General features: G+C 40.6%; 2 protein-coding genes across 15 annotated transcripts in view; one reads left to right on the forward strand and one right to left on the reverse strand.

Annotated features, from left to right (window-relative positions):
- Positions 1-10,831, forward strand: part of MARCHF5 (membrane associated ring-CH-type finger 5) — a 33,806-nt gene extending 22,975 nt beyond the window's left edge. The window contains exon 7 of the transcript XR_014548742.1: positions 9,539-10,831. The gene's annotated coding sequence lies outside the window, so the exon portion shown is untranslated. The remainder of the gene's footprint in view (positions 1-9,538) is intronic.
- Positions 9,987-21,959, reverse strand: part of IDE (insulin degrading enzyme) — a 62,140-nt gene continuing 50,167 nt past the window's right edge. For all 14 annotated transcript variants that reach the window (XM_083616138.1, XM_083616137.1, XM_083616134.1 and 11 more), the window contains exons 23-25: positions 21,191-21,263; positions 20,814-20,881; positions 9,987-14,322 (exon numbers count right to left, since the gene is read on the reverse strand). In XM_083616138.1, the coding sequence (XP_083472264.1) occupies positions 14,227-14,322; positions 20,814-20,881; positions 21,191-21,263 (237 nt within the window). In that variant the 3' untranslated portion in view covers positions 9,987-14,226. The remainder of the gene's footprint in view (positions 14,323-20,813; positions 20,882-21,190; positions 21,264-21,959) is intronic.

The following is a 21,959-nucleotide window of genomic DNA, read 5'->3' on the forward strand; positions in this document are numbered from 1 at the left end:
CTCTCTGTCTTTCCAACTCCCAGTTACTAGCCTGACTGGTTCTTTTGTTCTTCTGCACACTCAGTCCCACACCTTGATGGCATCACCTCCAGCCAGGTGAGAGAGGGAAGAATACCTTCCTGCCTAAGCTCACCTCCTGGAAAGATTTCCAGCTATTTTCGGAGGAACAGTTTAGCCCAAGCATAACATAACAACATCTGATACTTCACAGACTTGGCTATAGCCATTAACGTTACAGACAGACTGGTTCGACCACTTTTCACGGTCTCTTTTTCTGCAGAATCCACTCTTGCAGCAGCTACAAGATCACAGGAATGGAGGGGAATCCTGAGAGCACAACCAGACTAACCCCTAGTCATAGAATCATAAATATGTAGAGTTGGGAGGGATCCCAAGGGTGATCGAATCCAACCCCCTGCTGTGAAGGGACCTCAACTAAACCATACATGACTGGTGGCCATCCAACTTATGCTTAAAAACCTACAGCAACTTTTAAAAAAACCCAAAACCTACACCACATCTTTTTTGCTGGGTTAAGATAGATTTCAAGGTCTTAGGTTAAATATTTTTATTTTCCGTGGGGAAAATACTGGTGTTAAACGCACCAAGTAATTGTAATGTTCAGAGCTGCCTCTTAACACTCCAGCTGTGCACTGCATCAAATGAACTGACATGGGGAAAACAGGAGACATTCACAGAATATTTAGGTCTGAGAACATGAATTCTGTTGCCCACCAAAAAAAAAAGCAAAAAGCTGATGTGCTCATTTCTCCTGTCCAGCCACATTCCGGTCTAACAATCGCTTGATGCTATTGAGTCCTTAAGAGAGGAGGTATTATGTTTTATCAGGCATAAACATTGTGCTCTGAGCACTTAGGAAATGTGATACCTCTGCAGCAGAAGTACAAAGGTGAGGATTTGGAGCTTTAATTGCACAATCAATAGTTTAGATTCAAGGGCCTCCATAAAGGGATGTCTGATGAAATACTGCAGTTCAGAAACAAGTTCCTGAATCCAGTATTGATACTGCGATACTGCGTTTATTACCGTACAGAACACAGAAATCATGTGGCCTGTTCCAGCAACAAGAAGAAATTTGGTTCAGTTCGCCTTTTGATGCAAACCTACCTAGTTTCCAAAATTCACCCTTCTCCTGATTTTGCAATGCAGTTCTCCAAACAGAAAATATGGACAGATGCATATATTTGGGGGAAATGTGTGTAAAAATGAATATTAGTGAAAACGGCATGAGCCCATTGCTGTGCACACTGTTGTCCTGTTGTTTTGTCTCTGTAGTTTTATGATTTTCAGTTTTAAAAAAACACACAGATCCTCTTTTTTTTTTTATTGTGGACATTTGTATCCTGGTCTTCAGCTAACAGGGCTCCCAAAGTGACTTCTATAAAATCAATACCAACCAATAAAATGCCTAAAACATGACAGACACTCACTGAGGTATAAAGAGAGAAGGAACAGTTATGGAGGAAGGGGGTTGGCAAGTAGTTGGGGTTGGTGAATGGAGCGAGCAAGGGGGGCATATATTTCATATATTTATATGTCACTTAATGTCTCTGAACAGTTTACAGAAATAACATATGTAATAAACTATACAATCCAATACTTTTGCCAAAGCACATCCTGACTCCCAGTATACAACAGTCACCCCAGTACCACAGACACAGTATTCTGCCTTATATCTCTACTACAAATTCTGCCTTATATCTCTACACAAATAATACAGCACCCACTACACATCCCATTCTCCTCTCACAGCTCGCAAGCACCCATAAACACCACCCACCCCATCGCTCCAGTGCCTCCCACTTCATCCACATCCCCAAACCCACCTTGTGGCCCCTTCTTGTGAGACGCACTCCTAAGACCAGGGGTCAGCAAACTTTTTCAGCAGGGAGCTGGTCCACTGTCCCTCAGACCTTGTGGGGGGCTGGACTATATTTTGAAAGACAAAAATGAACGAATTCCTATGCCCCACAAATAACCCAGAGATGCATTTTAAATAAAAGCACACATTCTACTCATGTAAAAACACGCTGATTCCCGGACCGTCTGCAAGCCAGTTTAAGAAGGCGATTGGGTCAGATCTGGCCCCCGGGCCTTCGTCTGCCTACCCATGCCTAAGATGCACTTGGCCACAGGCAGCAGGGAACCATTTCTGCTGAGGTTGTGCTAAGTGGCACAAAGTCGCAGGGTGGAAAAAAATCAGCCCCCAAAGTTCAGAAGTCAGATGTTGATTCAAAATGCTCTAGCTAGCCAAACAAGCCCTGCAGCACCTGTCAAAACCTTTCCCTACGAGCTCATAATTTAATGCCAGCTATTTGGCCTGCTAAGCCGCAGAAAAAGCAACGCCGAGGCTACAGCTCTGGCTCCCTTGCGCACAAAATACAGAGAGCTGCTTTTGAAGGAAACAAACTCCTGATGAGCCCACTGATTTCTCACTACAACCATACTGGACCTTTCCCTGGCATGAAAATAAAGAATAGGAATAAAGTTGTTATTTATATCCCGTCCATCTGACTAGGTTTCCCCAGACAATCTGGGCAGCTTCCAGCACACATAAAAACATAATAAAAGGTCAAACACTAAAAGCAGGGCTGCCTTCAGATGTCTTCTAAAAGTCAGGTAGTTGTTTATTTCCTTGACATCTGATGGGAGGGCATTCCACAGGGCGGGTGCCACTACTGAAAAGGCCCTCTGCCTGGTTCCCTGGGACCTCACTTCTCGCAGGGAGGGAACTGCCAGAAGGCCCTCTGCGCTGGACCTCAGTGTCTGGGCTAGATGATGGGGGTGGAAATGCACCATCTCCACCCCCCCCCAATAAAAAGTGCCTGTTTTTCTCTTTCAGGCATCACCTGCACTCCTCTGAGGAAAGGTGGAATGTAAATGAAATACGTAATACATACAAGGGAACAGCTGTGAAGCACTTAGGAAGGTTCTGGTTAGTGGTATCACCTTTTTATACCTTTTTTTAAAGGAAGCTGGCATCCCACTTTATTACAAGACCTTGGAAAGGAAGAAATAAAATATCAGTGAAATAAACTCTCTCTTTCTGTGGTTTGTATTTGGACTGTGAGAGGGCATCACAGTGATCTATCCTTGAGGACTTATACATGGACTTGCCCTTTCACAAACCAAAGAGGCCTCTGTTCTCGGCAATGTAAGGACAATATATATACAGTGGTACCTCGGGTTAAGTACTTAATTCGTTCCGGAGGTCCATTCTTAACCTGAAACTGTTCTTAACCTGAAGCACCACTTTAGCTAATGGGGCCTCCCGCTGCCGCCGTGCCGCTGGAGCACAATTTCTGTTCTCATCCTAAAGCAAAGTTCTTAACCTGAAGCACTATTTCTGGGTTAGCAGAGTCTATAACCTGAAGCGTATGTAACCTGAAGCATATGTAACCCAAGGTACCACTGTATATATATTTAGTATGCATGCAAAACAATGACTTCTCAGATATCTGTATCTATCTAAATAAGAGAAGCAGGCCACACTGTCCTGGAGGGCTCAGAGCAATGTAATATATCCCCAATGTTTTCACTGAGCTAAGCAGAGAAAGAAAATGTACAGCATACCTGGCATACACAGCAGAAAAAGGGGGTGGAAAAGACACCGCCTCTCCTACCCTTTGATCTGTGTGCCTCACAGTTTCTGCACACACATTTTGCCTTGTAAGCATATCTGGATTTCTACATGGATCGGCTTAAGCTGTAGCAGGGAAAAGAGGGGAGGGATCAAAGCTGGGAACAAATGCAAACGAGAGAAGTAAAAGAAAAGAGAAGAGGAACCCTTGTGCAAAGCAAGGCTGCTTTTCTACCAGTATTTGCAAGAATCTCTCTCTTTCCTCCCACATGCAGAACAAACAGCAGCCATGTGAATAATAAAAATGGTGTTGAGGCGGGCTTTAAAAATATAGAGAGAATCATAGGATTCCCAAGGGTCATCTAGTCCAACCCACTGCAATCGCAGCTAAATAATCCCTGACAGATGGCCAGCCCTACCTGTGTTTAAAAATCTCCAATGAAGGAGAGTCCGCCTTGCAAGGGAGCCCATTTCACTGTCAAATAGCTCTTCCTCAGCCCTGTGGCTCCAGTTTGTATCTATAGAGACACACAAGCATATATACCTTTGTTTTAAAATAAAAAATAAAAATATTAAAATAAAGACAATATACAAACAACATCAAACATACTGATAAAAAGGTGGGGAGGAAAATTAGAATGGATAAGAAGGAGGGGAAGGAAAGGGAAGGCCATACCCTACATTAAATTATGTGGTGCATATTTTATCATCACAATCCAAGACACTGATAAATCACTTTATATCCTAATGTTCTGAAACATATCCTCTCCACAAACTTAATTGGACCATGTTCAGTCTCTTGTATTGACATAAATCAAAAATTTAGACCAAGTAGCATAAAAATGATCTGATTTAGATTCCCCTGTAGTTAGTTTTGATATGTGAGTTGCTCAGGGATACCTATATTCCAGGCTGTACCAACCCAGTAATCAACTGAGGAAGGTGAGCGAGATTTCCAGTGATTAGCTATTGACATTCTTGCCACCATATTCCCAATCTGGGATTTGTATTGCTTTCTCTCAAAAGCAAGGCCAAGACTGGATCTGGTGTTAGTGACTGATCTACAATTTGAGAGGTAAAATCCAATGACAAATTACACAGGATCACAGGTTATAGAACCGACATCACATATTAGTTTGCACTTTAGTATAAAAACACTCATTACCTATGATAGGGGTTGCCAACTTTTTTGGAATACTGGGCACACTGAATTTTGGAAGTGCTGTCAGCTGTCACAATTCTCAATAAAATGATTTTGCTATCAAGGAACCCGTGGAAGAAACTGTTAGTCAGTCATGCTGACTGCACTGCAGGATCAATCCTACCATGGGGCAGAGTGAAGTGTGACCATCACAGGCAGCATATATATGGGTGACATAAAAGCTGGCAAAACATCAGTGATTTTAATTTCTTACATTTTGGTGACCAGAAGTGCGAGGGAAGCTGCTAAAATATTTCATATTCATCCTTATAGACCAATTTCTTTGCTGACATAGCTGTATGAAAACACGTGGAAAATAAGAAGTATCTACAATTACTGGGTATGTAATCTGTTATGGAGCTTTAAAATTTATGTGCCTTCTGCATTGTCTCAGAATCTGTAGTGTTCCTATGCATTTTTAGGATGTGAAATCTGCAACAGTCAGGGTTTTGATTTTCTACAATCCGTTCTCTTTCCATTCTTGTATCATCTTAGATTCTTGGGAAATTATTTAAGGCACATCCTCATGACACTTACTCAGCAGATGAGATGTGATTATTCATGTGGGTGAGCGGTCCACACTATCAAATGGGCAGCATTTGCGAAATCTACCATCACTGTGTGGCAGGGCCAAAACAATCCATTTTAGGGTGTTTCAGGACATTTTGGGGGGAAATAACAACAAGGATTGACTGAACTAGAAATTCAGTAGTCAAATCACAATGAAATATCACAGTCCTGTAAAATGTATTGCGATTGTAACAAGCATGTTAAATGTATTCATTTATTTTTGTCTCTTAAGCATCTACACACATACACCATGGAGTTCAATCACTTTCCATATCAAAGTAGCATCTTGCTGGTGACCTCTTTCCTGGAATTTGGACAAAGCTTGACACTCTTTTCAAACAGATGCTATTTCAATTCATTTGAGATGACACCATAGGTCAGAGTCATGGTGGACCTGTGCATTATCAGGTTTGTTTATTTAGATCACATAGGAGTCATGGGAGAGTAAGACAGCTTGTATGGCATCATATATATATATAATGTAAAAGGACCCCTGGATGGTTGAGTCCAGTCAATGGTTGCGGCACTCATTTCGCTTTCAGGCCGAGGGAGCCGGTGTTTGTCCACAGACAGCTTTCCTGGTCATGTGGCCAGCGTGAATAAACTGTTTCTGGCGCAATGGAACACCGTGACAGAAACCAGAATGCACGGAAACACTGTTTACCTTCCTGCTGCAGTGGTACCTATTTATCTACTTGCACTGGTGTGCTTTCAAACTGCTAGGTTGGCAGGAGCTGGGACAGAGAAACAGGAGCTCACTTCATCGCGAGGATTTGAACCACCGACCTTCCGATCGGCAAGCCCAAGAGGCTCAGTGGTTTAGACCACAGCGCCACCCTGTTTTAAAACAGATGCACTGGTTATCAGCTTGTTTCCAGGCCCAATTCAAGGCACTCATGTTGGTATTTAAAGCCCTAAATGACCCAGACCCCAAATATTTGAAAGACTGCCTCCTTCCCTACAGACCCTCTTGGGTGTTGAGATTGGAAGAGGGGCCTCTCTTGGTAGTTCCTCTGTCCCCAAAGGTCCGGGACAAGGGCAGTCTGGGAGAGGGCTTTATTGTGGTGGCCCCTAGGTTGTGGAATTCCCTTCCCACATATCTGGCACCTTCCTTATGCAGCTAGTGCTAAAGCGGCTTCTGATATGTAAGGAGTATGTTTTTAGGACCCAGCTTATCTTTAGGGCTGTTGTTTAAAATTACTTTTAATATTGTATTTTAATGCTGTAGCCTGCCCTGGGTAACTTAGGGTGAAGGGCAGGTAATTAATAAACAAACCATTGCTCAAGCACCACAAGAACAGAATCAGCCCTAAGCAAGACTGTTGGAAGGCAGCTAAGTAGACAACATCTGCTTCCAGGTGAGTGCAGGGTGGCAAATCTACAACTGACAATAATTTTACAAAACAAACTCTCCAGCTTGGCTTGAGCTCATGCCACGTAGCTTGTCCCTGATCCTCCAAAGTGCCTTTTATGGACATAATGTATTGCTGACAGCCTCTCCCTCCAGGGCAGTACACAACATGCCAACCCTCTTCTGGGTGACTAGTAATTCTCACTGCTCTGCAGCAGCCTGAAGAGACACAAAATGCGGGGATGGGATACCAAAAAATTGACAGGGTGGTTGCGGAGAAGAGAAGGTGTTTCAAAGGCCTATCCTGACACACACAGAGCCTCTCTGAGCTCAAGAAGAGTCATGTGTGGGGAAAACTTGGCTCAAATGTGCATCTTCTTATAATGTCAACATTATTTTTAGCGTTGGCAGTGCACATGACAAACGAGTGTGTCACGTCATTCTTCAACCTTTTTCCTTTAAAAGACAACAGAAAGCTTTAAAAGAAAAAGAGGGGGTTGCTACTTAATGCTCCTAGAAATTGTTCAGTAACACAGCATAAGCAGTACAGTGGTACCTCAGGTTACATACGCTTCAGGTTACATACACTTCAGGTTACAGACTCCACTAACCCAGAAACAGTGCTTCAGGTTAAGAACTTTGCTTCAGGATGAGAACAGAAATCGTGCTCCGGTGGCGCAGCAGCAGGAGGCCCCATTAGCTAAAGTGGTGCTTCAGGTTAAGAACAGTTTCAGGTTAAGAACAGACCTTCAGAACAAATTAAGTACTTAACCCGAGGTATCACTGTAATACAAAATAGGCTGCCATGCTAGCAACACTTTATTATTTTGATTTTTGTATTCCTCACTCAATGCAAACACAGGGTGAAGTCCAAAACAGTAGTTCTGTTAGTGCAGCAGAACTTCCCTTGCCCTCTGTCCCAGAAATCTCCCCAAATCTGTTCAGATTTATGGAGTGAGCAGGGATTGGTGAGGGGGGGAAAGTTCAGTAGTACAGCCAAAGCTCATTGCCTTAGCTGAACTGCTCCATTGTACAGTGGTACCTCGGGTTAAGAACTTAATTCGTTCCGGAGGTCCGTTCTTAACCTGAAACAGTTCTTAACCTGAGGTACCACTTTAGCTAATGGAGCCTCCTGCTGCCCCCGCGCGATTTCTGTTCTCATCCTGAAGCAAAGTTCTTAACCCAAGGTGCTATTTCTGGGTTAGTGGAGTCTGTAACCTGAAGCGTATGTAACCCGAGGTACCACTGTATACTGTTCATAGTTTCTAGATACAAACAAAATAGAAATACGGGGGTTTGGGGTTGGAGAACCTCCTTCACCACCTCTCCATGAAGAGTCAAAACTTCCCCCGGGTATAAAAGGGAAAGGTAAAACACTGAGGAATCCAATCACAGATCTGTCATGTCAGGTCAGTTAGGTCTGTTGGGTTCGACTAGATGACCCTTGGGGTCCCTTTCCAACTCTACAATTCTATGACTGCTAGTCTTTGCCCTGGAAACTGTAGTTCACCCCTCACAGACAATTCTCAGCATTTTCAAACTAGTTTCAATAAATAATAATAATAATAATTTTATTATTTATACCTCACACATCTGGCTGGGTTTCCCCAGCCACTCTGGGCGGGTTCCAACAAAATATTTAAAAATACATTAAAATTTCAAGCGTTAGTTGGAGGGAATCAGGTGCTTCAGACCTATGGCATGTACAATGCCTAAAATTAACTGCATCAGGACCTGCACTTTTTCTCTCTGCTAAGTACATCTGAATACAAGCCCTCCTCAAGACTGTAGCCGTAACTTGAATTTTGAAATACTGACCCAGAACAAAGTCCTGGGAAAAGTTAGGTTAACATTTCAGGGCATATCCCAGCAGGATTATTTTCTGGCGCAATTCTCTTTCAGCAAAGACAACCGAGAAAATCCAGTTGCGTTGCACTTATAATCTTTCCTTTGGCGACCAGGGGTTAATTGTGAAGGGTTATCTTGACAACCCACTCGGCTAGAGAACAGCATGGCCTGGAACTCCAGTGCAATTGTTTCTTGCCTAAGTGCCTCTCTTGTTACAGCCTTGCAAGCCCGTGATTTGCTAAAATCTGTGTAAATACAAGCAGAGCTTTATCCTTACACGTGCAGCAATCATTTTCCATTTCTAAACATTCTCCAGGTTTGGGAATGGTCCACCTTTGATAGGAAACAACTATGTATAACACAATCTGAAGTTCTGATTTCAGAGGAAAATATTTCTAAGGAGGTATGGTTAGGATTGTAGTCCAATCCCTCAGTATTCAACACTATTTCAGCATATTTGAGATTGAGCCACACTTGAATGAGAATAAGGCTTCATTGATCTTAGGGGGCACTTGTTCCCAAGCAAGGCTGTTCATCTTCAGTGTACTTACCAGGAAATGAAAGTCTGTTGATTTCAGTCTACTTTTGCTTCTTTAACTTGCAGTTTTGTGTCTATTGATCAGGTTTGGCTCAGAACAGGACTTCTGAGTGTCATAGTGCCCAGATGCAATCCATACAGAATATACCTGCCTAGAAATAAGTTGCACTGAAATAAATGGGGCTTATAAACGGTTTGTAAACTATGCCCCCAGCGGTCCCCTTTTTTCTAGAAAAAAGAAAAAAAAAAGGAAAGGAAATGAGATTCATCTGGCATGACTTGTTTTTGATAAAGCCATACTGGGTTTTAGTAATTATAGCATCCTGTTCTCAGTGCTCACAGACTGACTGTTTAATTATCTGTTCTATGACCATTTCTGGTATCAATATCACCAGTCACTAGTTACCTGAGTCTTCCTTTTTCCCCTAGCTCCAAGTCTGCAGGGACCTTGCCTGTTCTCCAAGAAATCTCCAAGATTATAGACGGAGGCTCTGGGATTTAGAGAAAGTAGGCTGGAATTAAAGGAAACAGAAATCTCTTTGGTGCAAATTAAGACTGGAGCAGCAAATCCCTTTCTAGTAAAGCAAAAGCACTGAACCTCAAACCACGTTTCAGAGACAAATACTTTGGAAAGCTTAAAACAAAATTGATCAGTGCAGCTGTTAACTCATTCCTAATGTTTCTGCCATCCTCTGGGTGTTTCAAAAAAGCAGGGTGGACCCTAAAAGGTAAAAGTGAAATGCGTTAGGAGACTTCGCTGAAAGCTGTAATCTAGATTCCTAAAATGACGTCTTGTGCCCAGCAAAGTCAGCTGCTGACAAATGCATTGCTACCAGAATGTGACAAGTTAAAAATAAAACCATTTCAGGACTCGAGGTTATATTCAGATTGTTTATTGTCAAGAGTATGACAAGCACTCTGTCATATTGTGTTCAACATGCACCCAATTCCACATTAACTGCTCAAAATAGCACTTGCAAAAATTACAGTAGTCTAGTCATAATTTATGATTTGTTACATAAATTTTGTTAACGAGCACTAAAACTGAATTACAGTGTAGTCTAGGTAGTTTGTTATTGCTTGTTGACACTGCAGCTTTGGATCTACTGGAGAGAATCCACTGATATGCCTGAGTTATCAAACTGCATTTTGTTCTACCAAACTTGGAAATCATAAAATGCTGGAGAACACTTAAAAAGAAATTTAGTCTCTCTACTGGACACATTGGCATTCACAGCATGTGGACACACTGACTTCATGATATTTCAGAATAAAGGTTCATTGTACAATGGATTTTTATTTATTTTTACGATACTGTTGATATATTTTGCTAGCCGCCTTGGCCATTCCTATAAGTAGTGAATAAATAAATATAGTTCGGGATGCTGAGGGGCCACAAATGGTGAACTGCATGCACACATGAAACTGTAGTCAGTTTCATAACAAGCCAACTTCAAACTATGAGTTTTGCAGTTGGCTAATTAAATTAGACACAATGTTTTAAACCAGCAATCCTGGTTGGTAGGTAAGACTAAGACAATATGTTTTAGAAGTGAAACCAAACTCGGCAGAAGTCCTCCTCTTGGCTGTGGAGGAGCGAAGGGGGGGACATGGGCGCTCACTGAGTCTTGCCCATGGTTTAGTGGTGCTATGTGCAAACTGGACCAGTATCACGCCACAAAAAAGAATGTTCTGCTTATGTTGTAACCCCAGCATTTTTTTTTTAAATTCACTTTGGCAATCATGAAATCACTTTGGAGCGTGTAGTGAACAGACTTGTATTCAACCAGTTCCCTGGAAAGTGGTTTCATGCTTGCTCTACAAAAATAAGGGGAGCAATTTCCATCAATGTGTAAGTTGTGATATAAATTCAAAAATATTGCATTAGGAATTATCTATTTCATGAACTGATTTTCTACACAAAGTCATTGGGTTCTTCTTGAGAGTTGTGCATGTTTTAACAAGTCTCAAAACATATAGTTTTGCAGTGTGCGTTCCAATCTCTTTAAAATAGTTGTGCAAATGATTTTAACAAAAAAAAGGGGGGAGCTAAACTTATAAAAATGAGGTATTTGTGAGGAAAAATCTAAAACCTTTTGAATATTTGTGAAAAGCACAGTGGAGAGAAATATGGTATGTACGAATGAAAAAAAGGTAGCATTTTTTTGTTGACAGCTGGCAACGCAACAGTAAAATGGCACGTTTTCCAACATGTTTACTCCACTCCTCCAAGATTTCCAGCAAAATGTATTTTTATTACTGAGGGAAGAGTGGGAGAAATGAGATTAAGACCACTGCAGCATTCTGAAGTCATTCCTGGGACTGACCAAACATTTACTCATGCCCAATGTTCTATTACAGGGAACTAAGCATACAATTCCCAAAGTGTGTTCTCGCTGAGAGAAAGTTACCAGCACAGACGTTTAACACAAAATGGGAATCACCATGGGTATGCCAGCGTTTTGGGTGTGAATAGCATAAACCACTACTGAAATCCTGTGCATCTCTTAGCCAGTGTTTCCCTAAGGACAGAAATTATTTGATGGTTCTTTTTCACACACACTATTTGCCACAAACAGGTTTTTTCCCTCTAGATAAGGAATTAAAAGCATCCTGGATAAAATTCTGTAAGTCTTGTTCCTGTGCAACCTTGCTTGGATTGGATGAGGAAATCCCTGAACAGATTGCATGCATATGCAACAATACTAGCATAATTAAACTCCAATGATGCCTCTGTCATAGCTTGCATCCTGTAAACAAAGTTTGCTGTATAATTAAGTATCAAGGTATATTGATATGACAATATCCATGGAGCATGTGTCATGTCTAATGCCACTTATCACATAAAGAGTTCATATGATTCCTTGTCATGTTTTCAGTTTTTGAGCAGGTTAGGAAGGGAGTGGAAAACCTATCATCTGTATCACATAAAAAGCTACAGCTTTCTGTGTAACAAAACAATCGAATGAGCTCTTTACCATGATGCCAGCCATAATGAGTAATGAACTTGTTGGACGTGAAGGGTTAATGTTCAATAGCATTAACACTCCCTGAGAGATTATGTCCTATTTCTTTTAACTCACTGCACTGCTGTAAGATGCAGGAGGGGCCTTGAACCTTAACAAGGTAAAATACAGCAATGATAAAACATTGCGCCCTTTAAAGATACAGGCAGGTTAATTCTATGTCCCAAGGTTAGCTGTTTATTTCCTACTCGGATGTTATATATCGTATCTCCAGGAAGATGCAACATACAATTTTATTCTGACAATTCACAAGGCAATCAACATTGGAACTAATAAAACAAAACAATGGACGGGGTAGCCAAGACATTCAGATTCCAGCCTCAGACAGCAAAGCATGTAACCAGTGCTCTTATACGATTAGTGCTATGCAGGTCAGATTTCTGAAGTAGGAGGCACATTTTCTCTTAGAAAACCAAGCTGAGACTAGAAATCCATTGGGATCTTTGAAATACTTCAGACTTAGAATCTGTATAACAAACTTGAAAAAAAAGCCAGCATTTAAAAGACATATTACTTTGGTAAATGTATGCCTTTTCTCTCCAAAAACCAGATTAAGCAAAACTTCAGCACCTGGCTCCCTTGTCTTCCTATGAGCTTTTAGTAGCACAACCTCCACTAAAACCAATAGGCTAGAGATGAAAAAACTGTTCTATTTTATCATTCCTGTTTATTTTGCATACAAATCTCTGCTTTGTGCTGTTTTCCTAGAAAGCAGTTGGCACCAACTTCCTGTATCCTGATTATTAAATTGTGCTATTATTGCATTTCAGATGCCTGGTGTCAAATAAAAATGATCCAGGATAAGCATTTAAACTGTGTTTAAAATACTGGCTGCAAGCTTTTAAGCACAGGGAAGTTTGCCTTGATCAGGCTCAATGTGATGTTGCCCTATTGAGCTGACGTTTAATTGCTGGCATGGCTAAGCAAATGCTAACCTTCCATTTGTTCTGGGCTTTCTTCTTCCCTGTCACTTTAAAATATCTAAGCCTGATAAAGCTTGAAAGCTTGCACCAAGAGCTGCAGAAACAGTGGTAGGTCAGATTAAGGTATTGTTGTATCACGTGCCTTGAAGGGCCACCCTGTTCCGGACATTCAAATAGTGCATTTGTGGAATCAGGCACACGCTGTGCTGTGTCTTTGTGACAAAGACTAAGATTTCCATTTTATGCCTTTTCACAGAAGTCTGCCCCATGTCCACAGCTTAAACACCTATTAAGGGTTACTGATAGCCTTTTTGACAAGTCACATACCCAACAAGAGAGGGCAAGTTTGATGAGATATCTAAAAACAATACATGAACAACCGGAAGAAAAAGTGCCAAAACAATTTTATTTATGCAAATGAAACATTTTCCAAGTAACCCTGAGAAAACACAAGGGTTACAAGCAGAAGGTAACACTCTGGGCAAGAAAAGGGTGGCTACCCAGGTGTTTCCAGCATTTTACTAGTCTGAATATTAAAAAATGTCCTCAAATGTGTATAAAGATTAAAACTATGTCAATATGCCTGGCAAATTATCTGAAATAAATCTGTTGACGCTTTCCCCTCATTTCCACTGATTTATATAGTACCTAAATGGTTGGCTGCTCTGAGGATCAATATGCTTAAGGTGTAATTCCATAGTCTTTTCTTTAAAAATATCAGTATGTGCATTTTAATAATGTTTCGTTCCTCCACATCCAATAAATTGCTTAATCTTAATGACTTTTCATAAGAAAAGGAAGGGCCTTTAAAATAACACCAGTTTGTTCAGTAAGCTTCTTCATATTCCATTATGCAAACAAAACCTTTAAAAGGGCCTCACTATTGTAAAATATACCATACCTACACAGACCTTTGAATATACCACTTGATTTTGGTTTCCAAGAGTGGCTCTACAATAAACATGACGCATGACTACAGCCTATTTGCCTAATTTGCTGTAACCCTATCACACCAGAAATGCTGAATGAACCTAGAAGGAATCAGGAACCCTCATAATGGACAGGATTGTTTGTCCTAACAACAGCTTAAGATGTTGGTTCATTATGAAAATCCACTGAAGTCATACAAGACTCTTCCACTTCCAGTTCTTCACCCAGCAAAGGTTCTTCACAGTTTTGCAGCCATGAAATTGATATGTGGCTTCACCAGAGGAAAGAGTGGCAGGCTGCGTTTGAACTCTGTCATATTCTGAATCACGTCTGGCTGCAAAGAAACATTTTAGAAAAATAAACTTTGAGAATCAAGCACGTAGCCTATATGTATTCACTGAAGCAAAATTCATTTTTTAAATCATCAGCCAAAGGGTGACCAAGTCCTTAAGTCTCAGTTAAAAAGCCAATAGCAAAAAAAATTATATTTTTTTTTTTTTATAATATATTTATTAAAGTTTTCAAATAAAGCATATATTAGATAAGCACTTATCATTGTCCATTTAACATCTCTCAATTGTTACATGGGACTCCCCCACACCTCCCGCATACACTTACATCATTATTAAATTAATTTCAAACAAATTATCATTTAACTCATCTTAATTAATAATCTTAATTTGGTTTGACATATAATTCAGCCTTAAATCTAATTTAATGGTAGACAATTGTCTGCACTGGCATCCAATTCAGCACTCAGCCAAATTACAATATTTTTGTAAATAAATCTTAAATTTCCTCCAGTCTTCTTCCATCCTTTCTTCTCCCTGGTCTCGAATTCTGCCGGTCATCTCGGCTAATTGCATATAGTCCATCAGTTGCATCTGCCATTCTTCCACAGTGGGTAGCTCCTGAGTTTTCCAATTCTTGGCAATTAATATTCTTGCTGCTGTTGTTGCGTACAAAAAGAATGTTCTGTCCTCTTTTAACACACTCTGGCCGACAATACCCAGGAGAAAGGCCTCTGATTTCTTAGTAAAGGTGTATTTAAACACCTTTTTTAATTCATTATATATCTTCTCCCAAAAGGCCTTCACTCTAGGGCAGGTCCACCAGAGGTGAAAAAATGTTCCTTCATTTTCCTTACATTTCCAACATTTGCTATCAGACGAATGGTATATTTTAGCCAGTTTAACAGGGGTCATGTACCATCTATACATCATTTTCATCACATTTTCCTTCAACGCATTACATGCAGTGAAGTTCAGCCCAGAGGTCCACAACCTTTCCCAATCTTCAAACATAATATTATACCCAATATCCTGCGCCCATTTTATCATTGTTGATTTTACCATTTCGTCATGTGTGTTCCATTTCAGCAGCAAGTTATACATTCTTGAAAGTACCTTAGTCTTAGGTTCTAACAGTTCAGTTTCTAACTTTGACTTTTCCACTTGGAATCCTAGCTTTTTGTCATTTTTAAACACTTCTTTAATCTGAGCATAGTGTAACCAGTCTCGCACTTTGTCTCTCATCTTTTCTAAACTCTGCAATTTCCAGTTGTCACCATCCTTTTCTATTATCTCCCAATATTTTGGCCAGTTGGCCTCCATATTGGCTCTTTTCCGAGCCTTAGCCTCCAGGGGTGACAGCCACCTCGGAGTTTTATTCTCCAGTAAGTCTTTATATTTTGTCCAGACATTAAAAACTGATTTTCTGACAATATGGTTCTTGAAGGCCACAAAAATAACATTTTTGGCAATACATTCATCTTGATGGCAGCTATTCGGCCTAACAAAGAAAGTTTTAATCTTGACCAACTATCCAAGTCTCTCTTAATCTCTGACCAACATTTTTCATAATTATCTTTAAATAAACTCAGATTTTTTGCTGTTATGTTTACCCCTAGGTATTTAACTTTTTTAACCACATTTAGTTCTGTCTCTTTCTGAAGCTGTTCCAACTCAATATCTGTCATGTTTTTCCCCAAAACTTTAGTTTTTTGCTTATTTAGCTTAAATCCTGCCACTCGACCAAAGTTTTGAATCAGTTGTAGTACTCTTTTCAAACTAGACTCCGGCTCCTGTAATGTCAGAACTAGGTCATCTGCAAAAGCTTTAAGTTTATATTGTTTCGCTCCGACCTGAATCCCTTCCACCAACCGGTCCCCCCTAATCATATTCAGGAGCACTTCCAGAACCGAAATAAACAGTAATGGGGAAATCGGGCAGCCTTGTCGTGTACCTTTTTCAATTTTAAACTCTTCTGTAACCACATTGTTAACTATCAGTTTAGTCTTTTGTTCTGAATATATTGCCTCAATCCCGTTCTCAAACCCCCGTCCCACTCCCATTTCTTTTAAATTCCCCTTCATAAATTTCCAAGAAATGTTGTCAAAGGCTTTCTCCGCGTCTATAAAAATTAAAACTGCTTTAGTGTTTATGTTTGTTTGTAAAAGTTCCAATATGTCTATGATGTTCCTTGTGTTAGTAAACATATGTCTGCCCGGGAGAAAGCCTGCCTGGTCTTTATGGATTATCTCACTTAAAACTTTCTTAAATCTTCGTGCCAAAACATCTGCAAATATTTTGTAATCCACATTTAAAAGGGAGATGGGACGGTAATTCTTGAGTTGTGTCTTTTCAGTTTCTGACTTTGGAATCAATGTGATAAATGCTTCTTTCCACGATTCAGGCGCCTTCTTCCCCTCCATTATTTCATTACTGATCTCCAACAAAGGTTGTATCAAATAATCCTTCAATATCTTATAGTAGTTAGAGGTCAGTCCATCTGGCCCTGGTGATTTGCCCTGTTTCAGACTCAGGATGGCCTGTTCAATCTCTTGTCGTGTTATTTTGCCATTTAAAATTGTTCTATTTTCTTCTGACAGCTTTGCTAATCCATTTCTCTCCAAAAATTGTGTAATCTCTATTTCATCTTGTGGCCCTTGAGTATATAACTTTTTAAAATACCTCTGGAAGCACTTTCTAATCTCTCCCGGGTTCTGAATGTTCCTTCCTTCAACCTCTAAGTTTGTTACTGTATTTAATCTTTGTCTCCTTTTCAACTGCCAAGCTAGCAGTTTCCCACATTTATTTGCCGATTCAAAAGTTTTTTGTTTCATTGTTTTAATCTTCCATTCTATTTCCTGATTTATCAGCTTGGAATATTGCGCCTGATAAAGTTTAATTTCTCTCAGAATCGGTTGGGACTTCGGGTTAGATCTTAACTTCTTCTCCAACTCTTTGATACTTTCCAGAATTTTATCTTTCTTTTCATTTTGCAGTCTTTTCTTTAAGGAATTCTGTTGAATCAAGAACCCTCTCATCACAGCTTTACTTGCATCCCAGATAGTTCTTTTTTCCACCGTAGTGTTCAAATTAATCTCAAAATAGTCCTTTAAGGTTTTTTGGGCCTTCTTTACAATTCTTTGATCTCTAAACAGGCCATCATTCATCTTCCATCTAAAGGAGCCGATTGGGATCAATGTCATATCCATTCTCAAGGCGTTATGGTCGGAGCATGTTTTGGGGCAGATTTCCACCTTCCTCACCTTAGGTGCCAGACTTCTAGTTATCCATATTTGGTCGATTCGTGTCCAAGTCAGTTGAGCTTCAGAAAAGAATGTTCCTTCTCTTCCCAGGGGGTTTCTAACTCTCCAGATGTCAACCCAGTCCATATTGTCAGTCATTTCAAAAAAGGTCTTAGGTAGTCTTCCCTCTTTAGTAATGTTCTGGTTCTGTGACTTATCCATATTTGTTGATACGACCCCGTTCATGTCCCCCATCATGATGACGTTGTTATAATCCAGATAATCCAGCATGATCTCGTGCAACTTCTTATAAAAATCCGATTTTCCTTCATTTGGAGCATAAATTCCTAATATCAAAATTTTTTCTCCTTGATACTGTACTTCTATTGCGAGGATTCTTCCACTTTCATCTTTAAAGAGAAATTTTGGTGAAAGGCTCTCTTTTGCATAGATCACTACACCTCTCTTTTTAACTGTATCCGATGATATAAATTCTTGACCAAGCCTTTTATTTATTAACACCTTTCTGTGGAGCCTAATCACATGTGTTTCTTGTAAGCATATAATGTCCAATTGTTCCTTTTTTAAAATATGAAAAATTTTAGACCTTTTTTCGGGACTGTTACAGCCATTTATGTTCCAACTCAAAAGCTGCAGAGACATCCTGGATAGGTCTGGTTATTCTTTCTGGGGTGGTACCTTGTTCTCCGGTCCTTGAGGATCCGAGGGGGCGGGCTCCCCTGGAAGTTCTGGCGCTGGCAATCCAAGTCCTTTGTGGAGGTCTTCTCCGTGTGCTCCCAAAAACTTGTCTCTATCTTCCACTGTTTTGATTTTGATCTTTCTCCCTCTGTAGGTAAAGGATAATCCTTGTGGAAACTCCCACCTGAAGATAATTGCGTTGCTTCTCAACAGTCTTGCCAATTCCGTGTAGTTAGATCTAAGGTCCAGCAACTGCTTAGGAATGTCCTTGTAGATTTCAATTCTCTTGCCCAAAATGTCTAGTGACTTTTCGTAGTGCAGGCCCAAAATCTTGTCCCTTTCCTCCTTTGATCTCAATGTTATCAAACAATCTCTGGGCTTCTCTGTCCTTCTGACTCTGCCAAGCCTGAAAGCAGATACAATTTTAAAGTCTTTTTCCTCTAACTTCCAAAACTTGGCAAATTCCTTAGTTAGAAATTCAATAAAATTATCTTCTTCCACCTCTGGTATTGACCGTATCCTCAAGTTGGTCTCCCTGTTTCGCAGTTCTGTCATCAAAAAGTAAATCTGATGTTCTCCAACTTGTTTGCTGAGTGGTCTTACTTCTTTCTCAAGTTCTTCCAATCTTTGACTAGTATCTTCAGCCAGTTTACGATTTTTACCTACAGCCTCCTTTAATTCTCCAATAGACTGGGCATTCTGTGCAACTTGTCCAGTCAGCTTATTCAAGCTTTCTGTGTTCTGTTCAATTTTAGCTGTATGCAAATCAGCCTTCTTGTCCAGAGCCTCCAGTTTCTCCAAAATTTTCTCCAAGACAGAGCTACTTGTCCCTGAAGCCATATCTCCCAGGTGCAGCTCCTCTGTCTCACCCTCCCCTGCCTGTATTAGGGAGGCCGCCTCTATGTCTGGAGGCAAAGTGGAAGGCAAGGCCGGCACAGAAGATCTACGCTGTGAGGCTGCAGATAAAGTTAGAGTTGTTTGTTTAGTCCTTCCTCTTCTCCTTGCGCCACTCATTCCAAAGTTATCTGTAATCCAAGGTCAATCCAAGTTGTTCCCATGAGAAAGCAGAGTCCCAGATGCAATAGTCAAACAGAGGCCGGGAAAGGGAAAGTAAAACAAAGTCACTGCTGTAAGTCCAAAATCCTCTAGAGGGAGCTTAATACGTCTTCAGGGAAAAGATCAAATCCAAGTTAAACTTATAAATTTAAATCCATGTCTATCGCCTCCACAATGTATTATTTTTAGCAGAGTAAAACTTAAAGCAAAACAGTGTTTCTTACAGTGCCTTGACTGCAACAGTTTCAAAGTATCCAGTTCCAACTCAGAATGTTTCAAAACCTAAATTCAATGTATCCAAAGTTGCAAACTGGTGCTCATCCAGGCAGCTCCAGCACCAGAGATTCTTATTTATTTTATAATCCACTGGTGCCACAGAAGAAGAATATCAGTGCACCCCGAATATGACCAGCAAAAGTCAATAGCTCAAAGTCTTTCACTCAGAAAACTGCTTTAACAGGGTGCCAGCATTTAGTTAACGCATAACTTTTTGTCTCCACTCCTCCTGCTCTTTGCTTAAAGTTCAGTATAGCGGGAGATGGGCTTCCTGCTTATCCTCACTCCGTTTTCAGCCAGATTTCAACTTTTTAAAAAAGTTTTAAAAGTTTCATAAAGTTCTCAAAGAGTTTCAGAAAGTTGACAAAAGTTTCAGAAAGTTTTCAATGTCCAAATTTACTCACGGGTTGTAGTTTCCAAAGTTCAGAAAAGTTGCAGGAAGAAAGGACAGCGCTGACCGGCAACAGCAATGCGGCTTCACTTCGCTGTTTGCGCAACGACCCACAGCGCCGCTACCCCCTCCGCGATCCGGAGCCCCTTACGGGGTCCCTTCAACGTTTTGGGGGCTGCTTCTGGCGCCCGCCGGGTCCCGAGACCACAGGCTTCTGCCACCTGTGGTTTTCCTGAATGGGTCTCCGCTTCGCCGTAGCGGACGACCCGTTTACAGCGGAGCTCCCTTCTCCTTACTCGGAGAAGGCAGCCATTACCGGTCGCGCCGCCTCCGGAAGTCCAATAGCAAAAAAAAAAAAAAAAAAAAAAAAAAAAAAAAAAATTATAACTAAGATCCAAGCCTTGTTAACATAAGAACTTCCTTCAGATGCAATATTTACGAGATAATATTGCCTGAAAAGTGGCTTCTTACAAAACTATATATCCAATATGTTATGATGACAATCTTAAGACAGGAACATCTCTCTGTGTGTGACAGGTAGGTGTGGTTTGCTTCAAATGGCCAAATACAGAAGCCTAATTGGGCCTAATTAGCTCCATGTACCAGAAGTGCCACACCCCAAATCTATACTATTCACAACACTCACAATTTTTCTAAAGGCTTGTTCACACAGTGGTTAAGCTGTCCCAAGCATAGCAGCCAGATAGGTCCCATGAGCAATGCATTTCCTGGTGGTGATATGCACCACCAGCCTCATTTGAACACAGGGATAGTTACTTCTAAACATGATAAGGCTGAGCGAGTAATAACAGTGTTGGAGCGTATATTGGGCACTCTCATTTTTTCCATAAATGATTAAAAAACATCTTACCTGTGGCAGTGGTGGAGCTGGTGCCAGGTTTACATCATTTTGAGATGGAAATTCTCCCACAACAGGGCCTGTTTAAAGAAACAACAACAGCAGTTCATAAACCTCTAGGAAAACATCTACTTTTATACACAGATATTAAACAGACCATTAAAAGCAAAGGGTTGAACTGCTTTTCGTGCTGCTTGAAAATCTGCACACTTGCAAACTTTTCTCACATTTGTTATTCTCCAGGACTCCTGAGAGTGAATATACTCCCACCAATCCACTAGAGGTCATAACCATCCTTTGCAAAAGATTCTGTTTGTTCTACCAAGTGTTTTTCTGTGCAAACTTGAGTGAAGATTATTTGGAAACAAAGAAAGGCACTCAGTACTTACAGGAATCCATTTCCCGTGCTAGTACATGCACGGATACTTTGTGCCTTCTTTGAGCATCAACTGACAACATCTCCTACAGAAAGACAGAGGAAAGAGAGATGAGAATCGGTTATTCCAACAAAAGCACAGGAACATCTGCACTGCAGACCAAAGTGTGCAAGAAAGTCTGCCAGCCTGGAGCAGATGTGCCTGACCCAAGCAGGACACTTTATCCAAGTAGGGTGGAATGTCCAAAAAGGAAGAGAAATATGTAGCCTATGCACACTGTGATATGCAGCCAACTGCTGCTTCTTATGCTGTCATATACAATCTCAAGTCACTCTTTTGCAAACATGAAAACACCTGTTCAGTGTTAAACAAAACTGACCTACTGGGCCCCTCCCTGATCCTGAGCAGGGCTGGCTTGTCAATATTTCAGTTATGCCAGTGAGTCCACCCCATTAACTCACCCTGGCTGTTACATAGTGCTTGCGGCCTGCCCAAGAAAACCTGAAATTCTGCCAAAATCTCTTCCACATACTGTGGAAGGTAAATAAAATTAATGATGAAATAGGTGCACTTAACTAGAGATGAGAGCCATTTTTGAATAATCTAGAAACACCAGCAATGCTTAAGAGCAATATTAAAATGTATAGCAAGAGTAAGCAATTCAAAGTCGATCTAGCTGTCAGTTGCTCAAATCTTTTAAAAGCTTCATTAACAGAATTAGCTGGGGAGTAAATCAATTGCCTTCCACAACTGTAATCAAATAATTTAACTACAATGCACT

Source organism: Podarcis filfolensis (assembly GCF_964270895.1).
Source record: "Podarcis filfolensis genome assembly, chromosome: 5".
In the NCBI taxonomy this organism is placed as follows: domain Eukaryota; kingdom Metazoa; phylum Chordata; class Lepidosauria; order Squamata; family Lacertidae; genus Podarcis; species Podarcis filfolensis.